The 23,229-nt window shown below is 34.6% G+C and overlaps 1 protein-coding gene across 1 annotated transcript; it reads left to right on the top strand.

Moving 5' to 3' along the window:
* On the top strand, positions 1-21,925 carry LOC106721302 (lysosome membrane protein 2). The gene is made up of 12 exons (XM_045682378.1): positions 1-365; positions 11,791-11,882; positions 12,478-12,641; positions 15,530-15,668; positions 16,052-16,167; positions 16,953-17,052; positions 17,203-17,330; positions 18,695-18,815; positions 20,199-20,349; positions 20,781-20,931; positions 21,026-21,122; positions 21,622-21,925. Exons 1-12 carry the CDS (start codon positions 119-121, stop codon positions 21,832-21,834), a joined length of 1,719 nt encoding a protein of 572 aa, XP_045538334.1. The 5' UTR covers positions 1-118; the 3' UTR covers positions 21,835-21,925.
* The last annotated feature ends 1,304 nt before the right edge of the window (positions 21,926-23,229 follow it).

A 23,229-nucleotide genomic window follows, 5' to 3' on the forward strand; every position in this document is an offset into this window, starting at 1 on the left:
TGACCCAGAGCGAAAGATCAGTTCTCAACTGGGCATTGACGCGAGCGGACGTCTGTGACCAGGCACGTTTGGATATTAGTGTAACATGAAACTAGTGTAAAAAATTTAAAAAGATAAAATGGAACATCAGAACTTGGAGAAAATGACGTCAACTAGCCTTATGCTGCCGAGGGAGAATGGGGAGAAGATAGTTATTATTGCTCCCAACAATGGCGTAGGAAAGATACTGATTAGAGAGGACACAGCTCTGGGCAACTTGCCGGGATGCTCGGGATGGTCGCGGGCGCATTTCAACTGCTCTGGTGTTAAAAAGCAGTGGTCGGTGTTATGCTGGGGTCAACAGTCAGACAAAAGATACTACTTCTGTAAGTACTAATAAGTAATACAACTCATTTAAACCCGCTACACACATGCAGTTTTAACTGCACAGTCGGACTGTTCAGGTAAATCGTACATGTGTAGGCAAAATTAAAACTATCGGTTAATCTGTACAGTTTTTAGTTTAGTTTTGCCTGCACATCTTTAGTTGTACAGTTCGACCATATAGTTAAACTGAAGGTTCGTAGTTTTAGGATAAAGCGATAAATTTATCAAGGACTAAGATATTTTTCGAAAACTATTCCCTGTCGCCGATATCATAACTAGATAATTTTTAAGAGTTAAACTAAATTATTAGTTCAGTATTTCGTTACGACTTTCATCAAATAAATATTGTTATCCCTCTCGTTTCTTTGAACAAAAAAGAGATAGCATATAAATACAACTGATTGACAGTAAAAGTCACGGTAACTTGAGACACTTTAAATAAATAAATAAGGCATCATCACAGTAACTTTAATGATATCATTTAAGCGATTACTTTTAATAGTTCCTCGAACTTTCTACATGCGATAGTTTTCCCTTATCGTAATGGAATAGATAACCCCAACACTCGTATGTTCAAATTCATTGAAAATAAGAAACTAACACAAACCAATATAAACAATTTTAACTTTATAAAGCTGTAATCACAGACTTTTTTAAAAACTGTCATGTTTGTATCCTATACAGTAAGGTACAGTAAGGGCCTTACTATAAAAAACTTAGTGTTTCAAATACATTTTAGCTTAAACATACGTCAACCCTTTAATACAGTCACACCAGGGCCCGGCGCGGACTTTTGACATATAATGATTATTGAAAGATCGCATTTCACAAGGACACGTATAATGTGTGCTTGTGAAATGCGATCTTTATCAATAAATAATTAAGTATTTATACCGAAAGCATAGTGGTGATACATATTTATGGCGCAACATATAACCACGTTGAGGTTAATAATATCAGTCAGCGGCGGTCAAAGGGTTAAAACACATGTTTAACCAAACAGTACCTACAATATTTTTAGAGTAATGCAATAAAATTTTCCAAAATAAATCCAGAGATAATAAAAGATATGTATGAATAACACATACAACTCACGCCTGTAACCCAGTGGGGTAGGCAGAGATAGCGGACCTCTATTTGGTGTGGTCAAATGAATCTCCGAAACTTATTATATTGAATTGAACTAAAGAGAATAACATGCGATAACTAAGAAGAAAAATCTATAATATGTTGTATATTACAAATTTTTCTATCAAGTCGAAAACTAAGTTTTTTATGGTAAAGTCAAAGGTAAGGTTGGATTTAATTGCTTAATTTCAATAGTAGTATGGTTTATTCCAATTTATCTGCCCTTGAATGTGGCTTGTTGTTATTATGTAAGATCCCATCTCATTAATACTATTGACTAGCAGTTGCCCACGACTTCGTCTGCATGTTTCTTCCTATTGTAAACTACTTATATAAAAAAAACATCGGGCTAATCGTTTCGGAGGCTATCCGGAATAAAAGTAGACAAAAATGTTAAAAACTGTTTTTTTTGTTTCAAGTATCGCCAATAAATAATGTTCACAAAATATGCAAATTTTAATTTAAAAATAACATACAGACTACGATTTTATTTATATAAATGACAAAGTAACCCGTTAAATATTGATATAAAACTAGATATTTACATAGAGTAGAATTTTTTAGTCATTAAAACGATTTTTTATTAGGGCTATATATAAAGGTTATTCGATTTATCTTTGCCGAAGTGGCATTAGGGTAGAACTGTCAGACTTAATGTTATATTAAAATTATTTAATGAATAACTAGCTATTCTTGTTTATATTAAATTGTTCAACTAAACAAACTTGTTCCAAAGTTTAAAATGTATCTCATTCACTATCGGCGATATTTAATCTTTATTATTTATTCCTTAAATATTTAACTTCAAAATTTTTGATTATAATAACTGGTTGTAAAAAAATATTAAACCCGACAACTCACTCGTCAAAATTTTATATAATTGAGCCTAAATACAAGCAAAATTATACATTCATAAAAACTTACATACGCGAAAAAATATAACCCTACGGTCAACAAAAAAATCTTTCAATGTACATATAAATTAATTTCTAAGACAAAATAAGATTTTCTTTTCTTTCATGTTTATCTTTTATTGAAAATCAAGTAACAGTCTGTTTCGTAATGTATGAGATTCAATCCTTGGGTAACTAACTGGAGGCTGGTCAACTTATCTCGCGTTATTCTTTAACACGATAAAAAAAGTGTTTTACATTTTTGGATTGTAAAATGTGACAGTAACAGAATGTACAAGATTCTTTCATTAGATCTAATAATTATACATTGCTAACCTTAAAATTACCCAACTCGCAGATTACTATTTAGTTATTAATATATTAGCATATATTATTTTATTAATTTTTCTTGTAACCATACCAATTAAATCTTCGACTCGTAGAATATGATTCACAACAATAGTTTAATGGCAAGATTGGAGACCACCATCACGTTGTCGGATGTCGGTAACCTTAACCATCAGGCTTCAAATAAGACATTATATTCAAAACGGACCTAAGCAAGAGATACGAATGTAATGTGATACTCCTGGAACTAACAATGAGGTTCTACCAAGGAGTTTAACACAAAACACAGCATAGTAATACTTTGCAAGCGTCACCTTGAGAAACATTATACAGCAAGTCTAGTTGGTTTGATATTTCTCTATTTACAGCGCCCATTGACTGGAAAATAATTACGTTTGTACATTACACTACTCGAGGCAGCAAGACAGGAGTAATATAACGTTTCATGTTAATGAAAAGTTCGTCATGTTTTGTTTTAGTCAAAAATCTATATATAAAGTACTAATAGAAAGTCGTAAGTTCTATGTTATAAACAGATAACTGAGTTCCAACTTAAATTCATTCTTAACTTCATTAAAACCTCTCAACTACATATAGTTTTGAAAGACCAAGACATGAACTTGGAGTTGTGTTATATTTACAATGTTTTATTACTAATTTTTATTTTTGGTGTATTTTTAGAAGTAATTTTGAATTATTTAGTTTGTATTTTATTTAATTAGAGAAGAAAAAATATTTCTTCCAAGTAAGGTTGGCGACTGGCAGGCGGCCGGCCGTAAAAACTAAGTCAAAACTATAAGGTTTATAAAACCTTGTGTTCCGTCCCCACGTGAGTGGGAAAAGGCCCGGGAGATGATGAACTACATATAGTTTCACTTTTCCGCGTAAAAACTACGATCTGCTCGTAACAGTTTCGTATTTGTATCGTATTTGTTTTCTTCTACTCTAAATTAATGCCAATTAAAAAATGCTTTAGTTTTAAATCTAAAAGACTAATATTAGGCTTGATATGAAAAGATTGACCTTCAAGACATCGCAAATTCATTAGAGTCATGAACTGTGTGTATTGTACATTGTGAGTGTACATCTTGCATTTTAATTGATATTTCATACGTGAAATCGTTCGCACAATATTTATCGTTAGACAGGTTTTAGTGCGCACGCGTCGATTTGGAATTCATTATGTAAAGTTACGCAATTGATAACCCATAGTATAATGAATGCTTTGCATTGTAATACCCGAAAAAGACATATTATTCTTACTGATCATATATACGAAAGTTTTTAAAGATAACCAAGTAACTCCAGAACAGCTAAATGTGTCTGGATGTAATCTGTAACAATGATAGATTAAAGCCTGAAATGGCAATAGTTTTTTTTTATTTATTTCAAGCAGATAAAGTCGAAAGCCGAAGCTAATATGTATAAGGACCTAGCAGAGTCAGTTCTTACAGCCGTATTACGATTACCTCAGGGATCTACAGATGTGCATTTCAAGTACAACTGGGTTAGTTTTAAAAGAGATTTTAAAAAGCAGGAGTGACACATGTGATGCACATTAAAAAAGGAACTCTTAAACAACTAAATTGTGTGGATTTTAAATATTTAGATAACTTTCGCAGAAAAGTTTAATACATAACTTAAATCTTACAAATATTATAAATGCCAATGTTTAGATGGATGGATGTATGGATGGATGTGTGGATGGATGTGTGTTTCTTATATGGTATCCAGAACTGCTGAAATTTTGCATATATGTAGAACATAGTCTGGAAGAACACATAGGCTACTAAATATTTTTTTAATGCCGTGCGGACGAAGTCGCGGGCAACAGCTAGTTGATTACAATGTAACAAATTCGACAAACTCCATCAATTACAGCTAATCAATTCTAAGCACGTGTTTTATAGATTCTTAGGCGCATTATGTAAATTTTGTCTTTTAGAGAAAAAATCTGGTAATCATATTTAATCGTTTCCATTTTGATTTCGTATTAAATTGATTTAGTATTAAGTTGAGATAACTAGACATAGCTTTAATATTTTTTGGTATCGGGGGGGGGAGGATCTTCAAAGCATACGTTATTTTTTGGGGGGAAAACAGCTTAATGTAAGATACCTAGTCGCTAAACCCCGTCGGTTGCCATCATCTATTGCGACTACGCAAGCCCCGAGATCTAGGGAAGTTTTAACACGCCACGAGGAAATACTTCCTCTTGCCTTAGCAAAATTCGTCAACGGAGAACAACACCATGTAGCGAGAACGTATATTAATGAAAATTTATTGATATCTTAAGAGCGCATTCACACAGGCGCTTTTTTAACGCCGTGTTAAAACTCTGCATTGGCGGCTCTCGGGATATGAACTACTTTTAGACTGTATCTGTTATTAGCACAAAAGTTACGATATAACGAGTTCGATTTTGTTAGAAACCCACATATTGATTAAAATAAATTATGTAAAATTAAAACTCTTCAGTATTAATAACATCGTTAACTTTTTATCTAACATTTACTATCATATATTTGTTAAAATTAAAAACAACTTTGTCAAGGCTGTTGGTACATATATTCATTGAACATGAATAACAGTTGCCTTTTTAGATTCCCATTTAACAAAATTGTAGTACTCAATGTGACCGTCTTCACTCTTATGTGATCTTTGACTATAGAGAAAGGGACAAGGCAGAAAACCCACCCTCACACAAGTGCAAGTATCATGCTGACACGTAAAATTGAAACGTCTTTATGAACAGTGAGCGTTGTCAAAATTTTAACACAATACGAGCACACAAGCAGTTTTGAAGATATTGTTAGTTTTTATTTGAAGAGGGAAATGCGTGAGCTTGACAAGTCCAGTCTCTTAAAAGTCAAAGTGTAAACGTATACGTTTTTATCTCAACAGACAATTCTGTTGAGAAAATGCGTAGTTGATATTTTTGGTCACGACTAATCGTGAGTTGTACTGTTGTACGGATACATCCATACAGAAACATATTGTCATCTCTTTTTCTTGTCTGTTTTCGAATTGAGTGAGCGGGATGACGATAAAATAGGTGACCATTTCTTTATCTTATGTTAACTAACAGAAATTGAAACATCTTGGGCGATTTCGAAGAGAGAAGAATATAATTTTTCCTAGATATTTTAGTCTTATCAAAATATAGATTTTTTTTGTATTCCTATTGCGTTAGTTGATATATTATACTTAGTTTAAGAAATTCTCGACTCACTCTTACGATGTGAGAAAAATAATAATAATCCTTTTATTCAGGAAGTTTAAATAAAAACAGAACTCTTTTTATTTAAAATACTTATCAAAGTATTGCGTATTAATACCTATACTAACCACGACACTAATAACAAAAAAAATCATTAACATTTCAACACTAATCGTACAATTAACCAGCGATTATTTGCATATAACAATGGACAAAATGGAAATGGAGAAATATCATTCCACAGGAAAAAAAAACATCTGCTAAATCATTCTGTCACAAGGTTTTGAAATCTTGCATTGCAATAATTGTTTTAATTGTCTCAATGGTTATTAACTAATGATATTTACATAAGCTTCAGTTTTTTTATAACTTCACTAACGCCACTTAAGGTAACAGACAATAATATATTTAAAATTGCGTTTAATCGAGTATAATTACACAGTGAAGTTGATAAATATGCATTAAGTTATTATTTCTTAATTTAAAAGTTAGTTATAGTACATACTTAATAATAAACTGCTATAGCAAATGTTTACCTTAACATTTCTGTTTTTTTTTTCTTAAGACATTTAACAAAAATAGTTTCTCGGATATAACTTATGCAATTAAAAGAAAAAATAGTATACATCCGTTTAATATTATTATATTGCATTTTTTAGATTGCTTGGATTGTTTTTTGACCATAAAGAAAAAAATTGTCTAAATAAGTTTCAGTACGCTGTCAGCTTTTTTTTCTAACCATTCATCGATTAAGAATACCTTACTTATGTTATAAATGCTCTTGTTTAGATGGATGTTTGTTTGAAGATATCTCCAGAACGGTTCAAAGGTTCACGATGAAATTTTGCATACATATAGAACACAGTCTGGAAAAACATACAGGCTACTTATAAAGCGTTTATTTTAATTCCGCGCGAGTGGAGTCGCGGGCTACAGCTAGTACTAAACAACGAGGAAATATTCCCACCCCTTTCGTCAACATTTTCGAAGGTAAAACACGCTACACCCTTTCAGTTTTCAGTGTACAATCGGACTGTATAATTATAGGTACTTCGTGAGTGTGAAGGCAAAATTTGAACTGCCAGTTAAATTTTTCAGTTCTCAGTTTTGCCTACCTTCAGTGCACTTCGATTGTACAGTTGAAACTGTGCAGTTAAAACTAAGGTTTTTACGACGATGTTTAAACTATTTTGCTCTACCGCTGGTAATTTAGAGTTCCACTGTTGTTATTGCTTAAAAAATTAAAATAAATCGAGTGATACATCACTAGAACCGAAAACCTTGTAAGCACTTATCATATTAGTAAAATTTAATCTTACTAAGTGACGGACATGTCTTTAAAGTATAGATTACACGACTGTGAACTATAACCTCGAATGTTATTATTCCTTTACGTATTCCGTCAGTTATTTTACGTATTCCGTCAGTTATATTGAATTTGAAGAATGGACTAATATTCAATCAGGTCCTACTAATGCCAGAACCCTTTTTTTTGAAGACTTATGTTCTTTTTCAACTCCACTGATACAGATTAACAAGATCTTTATCCTTCCAAAAGTAAGAACTTAAATATCTTATATAAATCATGGATATTTGAATAATGATATTCTAGAAGTATATTCATATTCACACTGCTGAGTGCGCGTGCTAAAGGCCTTATTTCATTCAACGTTCCCTATTTCCTTTAAAATCAATTTTAAAGAAATAATGGGAAAGGGACGCATAGGAAGTAGAAATATTCTCTTCCTATGCGTCCCTTCTAACGTCGGCAACGCATCTGCAATTGCAGATGTCTATGGGCAACGATCCGTTCGCTATTGACGAAATTAAGACCACCTTACAATGGTAAAAAGATATATGTATTTGTGTAGAACATAATATTATTGCAACATAACTTTTTCTTTTATTTTTTTTATTCATACGTTCCAGTTGATCGTAATAACGTCTATGTAAACTTAACGTAACACCACGAGTATGAATCGTGTTAATCATATTTCAATGAAAGTCGAGTTTAATATTTGACCTGTAAGATAAACATATGACGTTAATATTTAGTATCATTGTTGGGATTTCGTAATGATATAGTAACAGGAATTGAATTTGATGGATATAGAATTGGAATTACGTAAGCACATAATTTACAAGAATACGAGTACTCTAAATACATTGTTATTTCACGCGTTATTTTTTAGAAAACAAACGAAACATGACGATCATTATGTTGATTATAAAAAATTACTCCTTACCAATTTTTTTTAAATGTTTATTAATAATAATTAATATTATAAATGCGAATGTTCAGATGGATGGTTGGATGTTTGTTAGAAAGTATCTCCAGAACGGCTCAAAGGATCGCGATTCAATTTGGCATATATGTAGAACATAGTCTGGAAGGACACTTAAGCTACTAATTAAGTTTTCTTTTTAATTAATTCCGCCGGTATGGAGTCGCGAACCACAGCCAGTCTTTCTAAAACTGTCATATTTAAGGATTTAAATTCAATATACTTAATTAGTTGTGGATAGATTATATCGCGATATATAATATAATATTGTTAGATATTTGATGCAAAAGTATTTTAAAAGAAATAAATTAACAGCGAAATAGTGGATTTAACTCTACTTCTAAATAATCCTCGCAATAGGATAAACTCAAACCGAACGTAAATAAACAAAAATGTCAGACGTTCCGCAATGACGGATGGAAAGAGACTGCCACGAGCAGCAGCGCACGCTTCCTTATAAATCCTTTTTTTTGTGTGGCTACCCTCAACAGTCCTAACATTTGTGTGGCTATCCTCAACAGTCCTAACATTTGTGTGGCTACCCTCAACAGTCCTAACATTTGTGTGGCTACCCTCAACAGTCCTAACACGGCTTCTCCTGACATGAGACCGTCCTCGGGCTCGTTCTTCCAGCATCTTCAACACTGGAATTCGTCTGTAACAATGGCAGGCAGTCTTTCGATACCAGCTCGTTGGCAGGCGCTATGCGGGCGCGCTGCTCGTCGTCAGGCGCTGCACTGGCGCGCTGCTCGTCGTCAGGCGCGGCTGTGGCGCGCTGCTTGTAGTCAGGCGCCGCTCAGGTGCGCTGATTGTAGACAGGCACCGCTCAGGTGCGCTGATTGTAGACAGGCACCGCTCAGGTGCGCTGATTGTAGACAGGCGCGGCTGTGGCGCGCTGATTGCAGACAGGCACCGCTCAGGCGCGCGTTTCAGGGACCACACTGCCACAGGCCTTATAGATTAAACTTGCTTCAGTGTATTGGGTTACAGTGATCCAGTAGCATCTACATCGGATCATCAAACGGCACAGATCCAGTAACAACTACATCGGATCATCAAACAGCACAGATCCAGTAACAACTACATCGGATCATCAAACAGCACAGATTCTCCTCACCATGGCACCATGTAGGACAAGCGTCCCGCAGTCCGTCCTCTACATGATATTAATGGCAACCCGCAGTTTGTCAGTCCTGAAAATACCCTAGAAGCATCATCTCCTGATACAAAAACGTCTCATAATCATAAAGGGCACCAATGACTGTTACGACATAATGACATCCATCTGATTCAGGCAAAGGTTTTTAATCTTATCACGACTCGGCCTTACCTGACACTCACTAATGAACTGATCGAGGTATTCAATTTCAGTCTTAAGTAAAGAACACATTTTAACATTAATTAAAAAGTCAGATGTTGGTTTATTTGGCATCGAAATTTGAAATATAAAAATATTGGTTCGATCTTACCGCAGTACAAATTGAATAGATCGCGTCCACAATCGTGTCAGAGTGAAATACACAGACAGCGCGTGAGCCTCACTACTCACATATTCCCATGCAGAATAAACGGCTTGGTCCACGCTAACCTTGCTTCGCGAACACTGGTACGATTCTGATTTCGACTCAACTTACTGCGACTACAACGATTATCACGGTAACGATCTGACATTTTTCTCTTTGCATTTATTTTCACAAAAATACAAACACAAACACAGAGTGAGCAAAGTGGATAGAATCACGCGGATCCTATCCCACTTCTGATGTTAGATATTTGATGCAAAAGTATTTTAAAAGGAAATAAATTAACAGCGAAATAGTGGATTTAACTCTACTTCTAAATAATCCTCGCAATAGGATAAACTCAAACCGAACGTAAATAAACAAAAATGTCAGACGTTCCGCAATGACGGATGGAAAGAGACTGCCACGAGCAGCAGCGCACGCTTCCTTATAAATCCTTTTTTTTGTGTGGCTACCCTCAACAGTCCTAACATTTGTGTGGCTACCCTCAACAGTCCTAACATTTGTGTGGCTACCCTCAACAGTCCTAACATTTGTGTGGCTACCCTCAACAGTCCTAACAATATATAATAACATATTTCAGTCTTTTAGAGAGTAAGAGAGAGATAACAACTTGTCTCATCAGTAAAAGCCTACAGTAACGTTCTGTTGGTCATAAATAATGTAGTTGCCAATGGCTTCGTTGATGATATGAAAATTTATTGCGTTGTCGTAATCTGCTCTCTTTTCTGTCAAGGTTATTTTAATTTTATTTAATACGGAGTATTGTTATTCGAACTCGTCCAAGTTATTTTCCACATTAGTGAGGGTTTTCGTTGTCGTAACATTATATTTTACCCATCTCATTTTAATTTTTTAACAAGAAAAAAATATGTCAACCTTATTTTACGGCAGTAGAATTTCAAGGTTACTATACTGGTTAATTTTAACAGTGATACTTATCGCAACAACAATATTTGTTGGTCGCCTCGCAAGGTGAAATACCACGACCACACAGAAGACAGGCGTAAAGTGAAAACAATGTGTGATGAGTGCTCGTGTCCTTAATTTAGTCCACGTTCCCTTTCCACCATTTTCTTATAAGGAAGTGCCGGGAAGGGGAAATGGATTTGGCGAAAGAGGAAACGCATAAGAAGGGGAAATATTCTCTATCTGTGCGTCCTCTCCTCCGTTGATTAAAGGTAGACAATGCATCTGCGATTTAACATGTCTACGGACAGCAGTCGCTTCACTATTTCGGCGAAAGGTAGCCACTGTATAATTAAAAAAAACTATAAAAAGTCCTTTTCGTTGTCCATTTGTTTACAATCAATTTATTAATCGAATTCATAGTCACAATATTTATTTATTCAATCGAAATTATTATGTTTAATGTAACTTTTATCAATTGCTTTCGAATCACGAACATTCGGTAGAGCGATAACTTAAAATAATTTCAAAGCTACCATCGTATGATCATGTTATCAATTTCTGTTATCTGATGTTTACAAACATTTTTCGCTCATATTAATTATGATTTAAGAAAAGCTTCGCTGTAGTACACGAACTATTACGCTACATAATCGTTTAAATGTATCTTACGCAGTCCCTTGTGTAGATGGACATATACGTAATAGACTGGACGTTACAAAACATACTTGCTTAAAAAGACGTACCACTGGTAAAATTTCTATCTTTCTATTTCTATATTCTAAAAAAGTTCAACACTTTGACAGATTGAGGTACTGACGACTATGTATGTATATTTATGCTGAAAATATTGTAGGAAACTACTCGAAACGTCCGCTCTATAACTATTCAAATATCTTTGTTCCATAAATATTTTACGCCAGGACTTTTCTAGCTAATGTAACGTCTGTTATTTTCAATCGGGTATATATTTTAAGTTACCGTGGGTTTTTACTGCTGAAATATATGCAAAAAAAGTATCTCCATTTTTTATAGAGAACGAGAGGGAAGTCAATTTGATTTTGTACATTTGTTCGATAGTGGAAATGGTAAATGTATAATGTTTTATTTAATTTCAGTACTCGTACTCCTGTGTGCCACCTTCGCACTAAGTCTCATCGGCACAATATTCTTTTGTTTCACGAATACAATCAACGACGCTATTTTATCTGTAAGTATTTTTGCTGTACCTCAGTGACTTATGGTGTAAAAATTCTATGTAATGTTATGTTCTTACGAATGGTATAATGAAGGTAAAAGCACAGTTTCCAAAACACGTCTGGTTCGTGAAAGAGTGACAAACTAGAACATATCATAGAGCGGCTCGTTGTTCAGCTACAAGTAAATGCCCTAGTCTATACCCACCTTTACTCGAAAAAAAAATAGCTTGAAGTAATAAAATTATTTACGGAAACAAAACGCTTTTAGAATAAACATTGTATTGCGTGGATATCATTTTTTAAATAAAAATTATTATTAAAACTCAACAGATTATATGTAATATTATTTTCAATTTGATTTTGAGTTCATGAATATTCCTATTTGAAATTCATAGTACATTTGAAATTTAGTACCTTATTTAGTACAGTTGGATGTAAAGAATTGTAATTTGTAACATCCTTTATATCCATCCTCGTAGCTATACAAAATCTCTGTTTAAAACTGTCATCCCTGTTGTTATCATTGACAAAACAGAGATAACAATATGTTTTAAACGGAAATTTTGGTGTCGGAAACCCACGATAAATGTTTTTCTTATTTCTTAGAACATGGTGATAAGAAACAACAGTGTTGCCTATGACATGTGGCGGCGGCCCTCCGTACAGCCTTTGATGAAGGTCTACCTCTTTAACTACACCAACTGGGAGGACGTCAAAGAAAGGCGAGCGAAACGACTACATGTGGAGGAAGTTGGGCCATATGTGTACTCGTAAGTATGATGCTCATATACCTACTATAAGGCCCCAGTTAACCCCATGGTGACTTGCCTTTAGTCAACCTTGCTGGCACAATACGGATTATTTGATTTCAGACAACTTTTAATTTCTTTTCGCAAAAGTTGCATGACAATTTTTTACTTTACCAAGAACTAAATTCATAATATTCAATCGAAAAAAAAAGAACTTTTTGCAAATAGACTAAAGTATTATCTTGACTCTATATTTATCTTAAAAAGTTTTTATTGATTAATTTTAACACATTTATAGTACTGGTGATATGATGATTTATGTTATAAAAATGATGCACACTACTTAAAAGTAGCAACATTATCAACCACCTTGTAAAGTACGTAATGATAACAAGAAATAAGTAATTTAACCCTCAGGTCTTTCAATAAACTTTATTTTTATTTAAATTGAAATCATCAGTAATCCAAACAATAAATTATCGATATATAAAGTCACAGATGTCAATGAAAAAATAATAAAAATGGCGGTATCGGAATACTAATGATGAGAAAAAAGGGAAAGAAATAAACCAGGTCAGGGATGGCGAACTAATGGCACGCGACACCATATTTCATTACACACAAAGATAATCACAAAATTTCATTATACACTACGAAAAAGTGAAGTACATATTTAATGAGGAAGAGGACCGAACACGACTGATTTCACAATAATTATAAAGTCAAAATTATTTGATGGCACAATTATGACCTCTTCAAACATTTGTTTAAAAACCCCCCACCCCAAGACTAGGTCCTTGTCAAATAATAATTTAAAGTCTGTGCCTAACACTCTGAAGGAAGCCCTCGAGACTAGTTACTCTTAAAACGAGGTTTAGGCTAAACGCCATCTGCGCCCGGCCACCTTAAGCCCGGTGAAACTGTAAATGCCTTCTCAAGGCAAACAGTGACTACTCAGTCACAAAAAAAAACACTGAACAATGCGAACGGAATGAAACCTCAAGTATCTAAGTAGTATCAATCTATGACATGAAAGTTAACGTGTTAAGCTAAAAAAAAATGTTGCAATGGAAAGGACATAGACACGTCGATAAATATTACCCTCCTGTTAGTCGGGCAAAAGTAAGAATATCTTAACTTCATATAATCAACGATAGTATGACGATGGTTTGCGTCAATATTTATAGCAGTAGTAATCTATGTAATTTCGGCTAGTTTCATAACAATAACAAGAGAACCGATATTACTTTCTTATCTACAAGTATTTTATTAGAATCACCATCGTACACACACACTTACATTTTTGCACTACGCGCAGACACACAAGGACATGTTTATACGTATGCGTTATTTGTATGAATCTTACTAATATTATAAATCCGAATGTTTGTATGGATGGATGTTTGTTTGAAGGTATCTCCAGAACGGCTCAACGGATCTCGATGAAATTTGGCATAGATATAGATCATAGTCTGGAAGAACACATAGGCTACTTATTATGTTTTTTAAATTCCGCACGGACGCAATCGCGAGCGACAGCTAGTTCTTTTAAAAAAAACATTTTACATTTTCTTGTGATATTCTTAAATTGTAAACCGAACACTAACCACTGTGCTTTGCAACAGCGTCGATTAAGAAGTAAATTAGTAAATAAATAACATATACTCGTAATTAGCGTTAGAAGGCTTTTTAAGGAAACAGCAAAAAGGTTAGTCGACATCACAGGAGACCGAAGAGCTGGCAGCTACCTCGGACAAAGAATTAGTCTAGCCATTCAAAGGGGGAACGCTGCCAGTATCTTCGGAACCTTGCCTAAAGGGACACCTTTTAATGACATATTTTAGTTTTTATGTATTATATTTAATCTAATATTTTAACTTTCATTTTAAATTGAAAGGCGTATACTCGTAATTACGTTTAATAAACAATACTGTAAATACAAATAACTGAACAAAGTGCGATCACGATAACCTTCTTGCTTTCCCTTCTACGTATTAACTGTAAATTATTGTATATATTCCCCTTTCGAATTAAGATAGTACAAATGAGAGCTAAGGTCACAATTTTACCAGTAATACGCAAGCCAACATGATTGAAAAAAGCTCGTCATTCCAAATGTATGCTCGAGCTCCTCGGTTGCATTTGATATCGTTATAAAACTACGTAGTATGTATCCAGAAGTATTAATTGATCACGTGTATATGATTCAACCAAATTAGTATTAATTGAATTAATTTAACTTTTAGCAAGGAAATTTTTGTACATACTACAGTTGGAACGTATTCCTTTCTTCTTCTTTTAACACTTCAGATAGTAAATTTTACTACTATTAACCTAACATACAAATACATTTTAGTGGGCCAGTAGACTAGGTTTTATTGGAGTAAGTCCGTTTAAAATAATTTACCGTAGGTATTGACCTTGTGTTACTTGTATTTTGCGATTAGAACATTAATTGGTAGTCGAAGGGAATATCCATATATGTAATACTGCATTTAGATCCACGCTCGTGTTGTCCATTAAATGTTTATAAATCCGTATAAGTCCAATTAAAAACCCGTAAAACATTTTTTTACCCTTACACCTTGAACCAATCCTATTATAAGCATAGAATTTAATTCTGAATTACCACGCGTACTAGCCAACTTATAGCAATGGACTGCATACTTTATTTATTTAGAAAACAAAGTCAAAAAAAACGAAACGAGAAGCCCTTAGTTTAATACCTCGTCATTTAGGCGATGACAATGAAAGGGACATAAATAAAAACTAAAGACATATGTACTTTTACTCGCGACAAACATGTACGTGTTTCAAAATTTGTTTAACAATATCCTTTAGGTAGTGTGTAACATTATCTTGGACGATGACTGTAATTTAAAAAATCTAATGATTGTTTCCATTCGCAGGCAACAACTGGAGCGAGTTAACATAAAGTTTGACAAGGACAAGCTGAGCTACAACGAGAGGAATGACTTTAGGTTTTTGCCTGAAGAGTCCAAAGGCGCTCACTTCGACCAGGTCAATGTGCCCAATCTTCCACTCCTCGTAAGTATTCCCTTACAATAAAATACATATAAGATTGCTTGTTGCTTTGATTGCTCCATTAACTCCTATATAGTTTTCCGGAAGATTGCTCTTAGCAAAGGCCGTCCGCACTAAACCAATTCATTTTCAATTTATAACTTTTTTTGCCTAAAAGTGTACATGCGTAAAATAAAAGAATAACTTTAATTTGATAATGTTCAACTAAAAGGTCTTTGTTTCATAGGAAAACTAAAAATTCTAAAATTTCAGTCCCAAACAATGATCAGACGGCGAATTATGGTGTCAACATTTTGTCTCTTCGTATGATTGTGATTCCTTGTTTTGCTTTTAAATATATATACTAGTTGTTCCTAATTATGATAATAATACAAGTTTATTCACAGGGTGTCATATCAAAAGCGAAAGACATGCAGATTAATGGTTTTGCCCAAATGACTCTTAACACTGCGCTCAATTTCGGCAATCATCCCGATGCATTCGTCAAATTGCCTGTACACAGGTAATATGCACCAAGTTTGACCTTTACTTTTCTTAGTAAGAGATAAGGAAGAAGCAGCGGGCATTAATTTAGATAAAATATCGAAGTGAACGCTGCCCTTAAACACATGAAAGTAGGTAAAGGTATCAGAGGCATTGCATTATATAAACAAAAAAGGGTACGTACAGTGTTTTGTACTACCATGAATGCTGCAAAGTACATCGAAATCTGATCTTTCCTCAACAAAAGTGTTTCCTTGGCTGTGACTAATCACTTTAAAACATCTACTAATTGATGGGCGTAGCGTTTGTAATCAACGAGAGCACACAACGCTGGCCTCAATATGTCACTTTAATGCTACAAATCATTGTTTTTGTATGTAATTTACGATGGAATAAAGTCGCATCTTCGAACCTTAGAAAGTATAATTATTTTAAACTAACTATAAATCCCAGCATGAGTTGCAATGCCATGAATCCAATGTAAAAAAAGGAATTGAGTAAGAAAAGAAGGTATAGAATTTTGGGAAATGTGTTTGCGAAACTTTATACCTTGGGTTTCTGAGACCAAAAGATCCGTTCAAAACATATTGTAATTTTAGTTTTGTCAAATTAATGACAGGGATGACGATATGTTTTATACAGAGATTTTGGTCCAAGAAACCAACGGTTAGAAAGACATCATAAACACTTACCTCTTACTTATAGAACATAGACACGTAAAGACATGTCAGACAGCACTGCAGCATTTGCAGCTGAAGCTTTAAATCCATAAATCAGAAGTTAACGTTTTATTTACTTCGTCAGGTTTCTATGGGGCTATGATGACACCATAATCGACACTGCAAAACCGATCTTAAGCCTGCAAGGAAAGTTGAACTTCAAAAAGTTTGGACTTTTGGTTACTGTAAGTATCAATCAGTTTAATTTTATTAAATTGTACAAATAATTTGTCATCTCTTTCAGTCCTCTTGAAAAAACCAGAAATAGTACTATGTTTTATGTGCAGGTATTTTAACAGCGGAAACTCACGTTGATTTTATTTCAATAATTCCAGAAAAACGGCACTGTTTCCGAACGTCTCACAATAAACACGGGTGAAATTGACAAAGACAAGATGAATATAATACAGGAGCTGGATGGAAGAGATTATTTACCTTACTGGTCGAGCCGGGATTGTAACAGGTATCTCCTCTTTTTTGAAACTACGAATAGTTCTTGACAGTTAAAGTGACCTGGAACAATAAGTTTAAAATGCAGTGCAGTCATAATTGTGACATAATCATAACATAGTTTGACTTATGTCCACAGGGTCAGACGACTTTATCGGTCTATAATTCTATACTCTAGCATCAATTATACCCACCGGGTCAGATACCTTTGTCGGACTATGACGGTAAACATCCAATCTTTCAAATATGTGATGACGTCAATAACAGACGTATTATTTAATGCATTTTATTGCTGATAGATGAATGTAAACCAACAATGTTTCCTTCAAAATATATACATTATGAACGCCATTGAGCGTGTTAACTCAATGAGACTCTATGTACGATTATTTTAACTATGTATCTATAGTTCAGTAGGTTATCTCAATTACATGCGACGTCTCTATCTATATCACATATTGATAGTCTGTAAAAATATAAACACGTTCTTGAACATTAACTGCTGTATTTAGAATTAAATGTTTGCTAAATAGCCGTTGGTCGTAGATTATTCAAAAGAAATATAACCGTTAGTTTCCGAGACCAAAACTTCTGTATAAAACATGTCGTCATTCCTGACATTATCTTTGACTAAAACAGAGATAACAATATGTTTTAAACGGAGATTTAGGTCTCAGAAAAACACGCTTAGTAGTTTAACTATACGGAAATGACCAGCTAAAGTACAAATAGTGATCATTAATACGATCATTTATTTTAAATTAATTACTATCCATGGCTTGTCACTTTTATGATTTAAGTTACTGTAAATTTTGATTGACTAAATACCCGTACGAAAACATATCGTCCCACTTGTCAATAGCAAAATAATTGTACGAGTCTTTTGGCAGTAAAAACCAACGGTTACGATCTCTCTATAATCGCCAAAAATCGTCTCTACCATTTTAAAATTTGTATTGTCACTTTATGGTTAAAGAGTTCGTACAATCGATATTATATACACGATTACTTATTATTATTATATACTCGTGTTATTAACGGCACGTGTTTAGAAAATAAAGTTTTATACTAGTCACGCATATCAATAAACTTCCTAGGAATATGAATCTTTGGGTAATTTAACTTTTTTAATGATCCAATCAATGTTCGCAAAAACGTGTCAATCAAATCAAGGGTACTAACCTTAGGTGTAAGATTGTAGGAATAAAATTGAGGTTTCACAAGTCGAAGAACTGTTGTGAAACTGGTCTAGGCTAAGTATCTCTAGGATGTCCGCTATAAACACATAGCTTTTCACCTTTTTTATACATGTTGTCACTCCTTTCCATTGTTACAGTATTCCCTAAATGTCTTATTTAAATTTAATTAATATTTCAGCATAGAAGCATCCGACGGAACAATATTCCCACCATCTATGTTGGATCGCAATAAGACTCTGTACGTCTTGTACACCAATCTTTGCAGACGTCTGCCTTTCGTTTACGAAAAGGATGTTGAGGTAAGTTCTAAACTAACAACTTAACGGTTGATAAAAAGGTTTTTATCTGTAGCTATAATATGCAAATGGGTAAACATTTAATATAGTTAATGTTCAAGATTTAACCGTCAGTTTCCATTGCCGAAAAATTCAACCTAAAATATTTTATTATCTTTCTAGTTTTCTTTGTAAGCTCAACAATTCAATGGTTGAACTTCCGAAACAGATACCAAAGTACGACGTATGAATAAAACAAAAGATAAAAACAAACGCCACTAGATAAGAACGTATAGGTCGGACAACAGGAAACAAGAAATAAAAATATTTTTAAAGCACTGATAAAACTAAAGGGTTAACAGCGAGTCGTTAACTCCTCGCCTACCCGGCACCGCCTGACAGTCACTTGTCGCCGCCGCTTCGACGTCGCCGATGGGACAGGATCAATAACGATTATAGAAATTAAAGATATAAATTATTATTAGCAAATCGTTGTAATTCTCGCTTGCATGGGCGCAAGGTCTATCACCTTCCACCGGTGCAAGCAAGTTTGTCCTCTTTTATCCCGCTCGATTATCGGCGTCGAGGCGGTCGCGACGACAAGTGAACGTCGCGGCGATCGCGAGGCGGAGTGGTGCCGGGTGGACAAGGAGTGAAGTAATGTGCGTTAACCTTTAAGCAAGCTGTTTCTAGACATCCAGTTACATTGTTGCGCTAACTAAAAAAGCGGAAATTAATCGTCTAACTAAGAATTTTTATATTCTCATTGTACATATTTGTTTACAGCGTATTATTAAACAGAATACAGTACATATTGTTATTTTGCATCCTTGAGTGTAAAACTATTATAAACTTTGAATATCATATTTAGTTATATAAAATTAATAGCCTACAAAATAAGTTTCAAGCTTCTAAATAAAATGATGATACTTCCATACAACTTTCCATCCCCCTTACAACTTTTTTTCGCATTAAAAATTAGCCTATGTCCTTTCTCCGGCTCTAGATATACCATGCTATCTTTGTACCAAATTTCACTTAAATCCGTTTAGTAGTTTTGGCGCAAAAGCAAGCAAGACAGAGTTACTTCGCATTTAAAATATTAGTAAAGTTAGTAAGGAAGTTAAGATTAACGCACAATACTCCAAAGTGTTTACGGTTTCCTCTCGTTTGGCCCGATTGACGATACGATAGACCTCATACACGTCAAAAAGGTAACTCGAAGTACGGTATTTCGAAGTCAGTCTAGTCGTATAGGTTCTAGATAACAAAAGGACGTACGAAACATTACCCCTGTCACGTCAAAAAGTTTCAAACGCCACGTGCACTCAGCGAAAGGAAATCGATAGCATATCGATTCGTATGGCTCGTTATTTCCGCTTTCGTTGAGCTTGTAATCTGTGACAGATAGCGGACGGGGTCCAGCTGATGCGGTACCGGATGCCGCTGGACGTGTTCGACGACCCAGCACACAACGCCGCCAACCAGTGCTTCTGCGAGCTCGACACAGGCCACTGCCCGCCGCGCGGCGTTATCAACGTCACAGCTTGCGCTATGGGTAAATATAATTCAAACTTTATGGCAAGGTTAGCGAGCGCAGGTCTTTCTATTGCGGTTGGATGAAATCGTTGGCAGGAATGTGAACCGAACTCATCCCTTTTTGTCTCACCAATGCCTGAACTTGTGCTCTACGTAGCCTCTCGTGCGAAATTGTGAGCCTCCCATAAGTTTGAATGGCGCTATACAGTCAATGTTCATGAAGTTCATGTCCTTCCCATTTTTTGTAGGTATTCGTACACGTCATCGGCGGTATTTACATATATTTTTTCCTTATTACCCGAGTAAAAGAAGGAACCTAATTATGCAGACGCTACCGACAGCTTCAAGCGGTCGAGGGCCGGCTGTCTTATTTGGTTGTGAATTGCGGTCTATAGCAAACACAAATTTTTCACTACTATAGATAATAAGCATATAGGAATTCTTTCGCAGGTGCTCCAGCTCTCGCTTCCTTCCCTCACTTCTACCGCGGAGATCCGATGCTAAGAGAGCAAGTGACCGGCCTCAAACCTAACCCCGAACTCCACAAATCGTACCTGGACATTCATCCGACGCTCGGCATCGCACTAAACGGCAAATCAACGTTTGTATTTTCATTATTTTAATATTTGATTCATTATCTAAGAACCCGAAATATAATGTACAGAAAACTAAACCAAAAAAATACATTTTTATAGACTTCAACTCAACATCCAAGTGAGAAAAACTCCGATGTACACGTCTCTAAGTTTCTTGGATGACGGTCTTATTCTACCTGTAGCATGGATTGACATGGTAAGCTAATTTTAAAACTCATCATAATCGACTCTACCGCACTACTAACCTATATATAAGAGCTTTTAAGAGACCCGGCCATTTGTAAAAAGTAACGACGTAAAAAACAAAGAACTTGTTCCTTTGTTTCTTCTTCCTCGATCAAGCTCAATCAATATTAATCAATGTTCATTCGAAAGCATTCGAACGGCGAGAAAAAAATCATCGATCTGTTCAATTTGCCCGTCAAACACAGCTCATATAAAAATTCCATGTTGGAGATCTGAAATTTATTTTAATGACTATACGGAAAAGAATATTTAATTGTTCCCTATACAATAGATCAGGTTTTGCGATTATGCGATCTTTAGATCGATCAAAGTTTAAGGATTAAAATAAGTTAATAAAAAATGCGAAGAAACAAATACTTCAAGGTCATAGGTCATAGGTCATAATTTCTGACGTTAGTAGATTTAATAATTTAAAATTCCAAATAAACATTTTTTCGTTTTATTTACAGGGTGTAGATGAATTACCAGAAACATTGAGATCGCTCGTATACCACGGCACATACTCCACGGCTGCAGTACAGCTGGGCCTTACTGTCATCTGCATTATTTCTCTCATAGTATCCGGCATATGCCTCTTTGTATTGTTCGTACGCAGAAGACAAAAGCCATGTGCAACTGTAAAGAAGATAACTGAAGCAGAACTTAAACCTCAATTATCATGAGAAAGGAATTTTTGGTTAAGTTTCCGTCAATCATCGTTAATAGCCGTTAAGTTGTGACTTTTAAAAGTAGTCAGATTTAGTCAGCAATCAGTTTCAACAGAGCTGGGCATTAACTCGTTAATCCGTTAATCGTTAATTAACGAAGTTAACATTTTGCTTAACGGATTAACTTTTAAGTTAACTTAAAAAATTGTTAACGCTTTTGTTAACTTCCGTTAAATTCAACTTCCGTTAATAAAAGTCCGTTAATCGTTAAATTAGAAACTTGGAAACGTGCTGTCATTTTCTTTAAGTTACGTGCCACGCCACGCTCGTAAGTTCAACTATGTCGGGCGACTGTCGGCGACTCGAATGGTGAACGAACGAGTTGATAATTGATATATGTGAAGTTCGCGTGCAAGTGTAATGCATCAGAGCGTCCGGGAAAGACGTGACCAACAGGAAAAAATCAAAAGAAGGTTCGAAATAGTATATTTCATTACGAGTACATAAAAGCAAGAGTATGTAATAGCCCACATTCCGAACGCTGTTCGTCCCTGCAATACGCCACTTTTTGAGCAACTGTATTAAAACACTATTTTACTCGTGCTTTTTCTTAAGCTTTTCCAAACTCGTGCGTTCTCTTTCCCAACTGTCAAAATAATGTCTATTAAAAAGAAAAAAACAACCACGAAGTTTTTACAAAAAAAATATAATTGAAGTTTTTATGATTCATGCAAATATTTCTAAAAAGAAGCTCCTAATTTGTTACAATATCAGATTTAATGATTTGATTCACTGAATTAGGTAAGGTTTCATTTTATTTCATCTCATTAAATTTCATTTTCATTTCATATCAATAAAAATAATCTACTGAAGACCTGGCCGTTTGGGCATAGTTCCCTTTGCCTACCCAGAATGGGTGAAGAAAACAAAAAAAATATATCTGTTTGTATTCTTTTACGGTTGGCGTCATTTATCCAAAAATTTATTGAGTTGAGTTTATTGTGTTTTTATTAGTCTTTTAAATTGCTTAATTTTTTCGCAACTATATTAAAAGTTGTAAGTATTAGTTGTTTAGTACACGTGCGGAACTGTCATTACAACTTGTTCCAACTGTCAAGCCTCACCTTCGGCTACGCCTCGGCTCGGGTAGACATTTGTCGGAACTCTTTGCAATGACAGGCTTTCCGCACTCGTAATGAAATATACTATAATGCATTCATACTTATCTCTAATACTAATGTGTTATAGAATTTTTAGTCAAATTACTATTTTAAACAAGTGTCACCACAATAAGTGTGAAATTAGTATGAATAACTTTGGTATGGTTAACTGTTAACGATTAACTTTAACTTGCGTTAAGTTTTCGAGAATTTAACGCTTTAACGATTAACGAAGTTAATTTTTTAATTA

The sequence above is a fragment of the Papilio machaon genome, chromosome 19 (genome assembly GCF_912999745.1).
Source record: "Papilio machaon chromosome 19, ilPapMach1.1, whole genome shotgun sequence".
NCBI classification, from domain to species: domain Eukaryota; kingdom Metazoa; phylum Arthropoda; class Insecta; order Lepidoptera; family Papilionidae; genus Papilio; species Papilio machaon.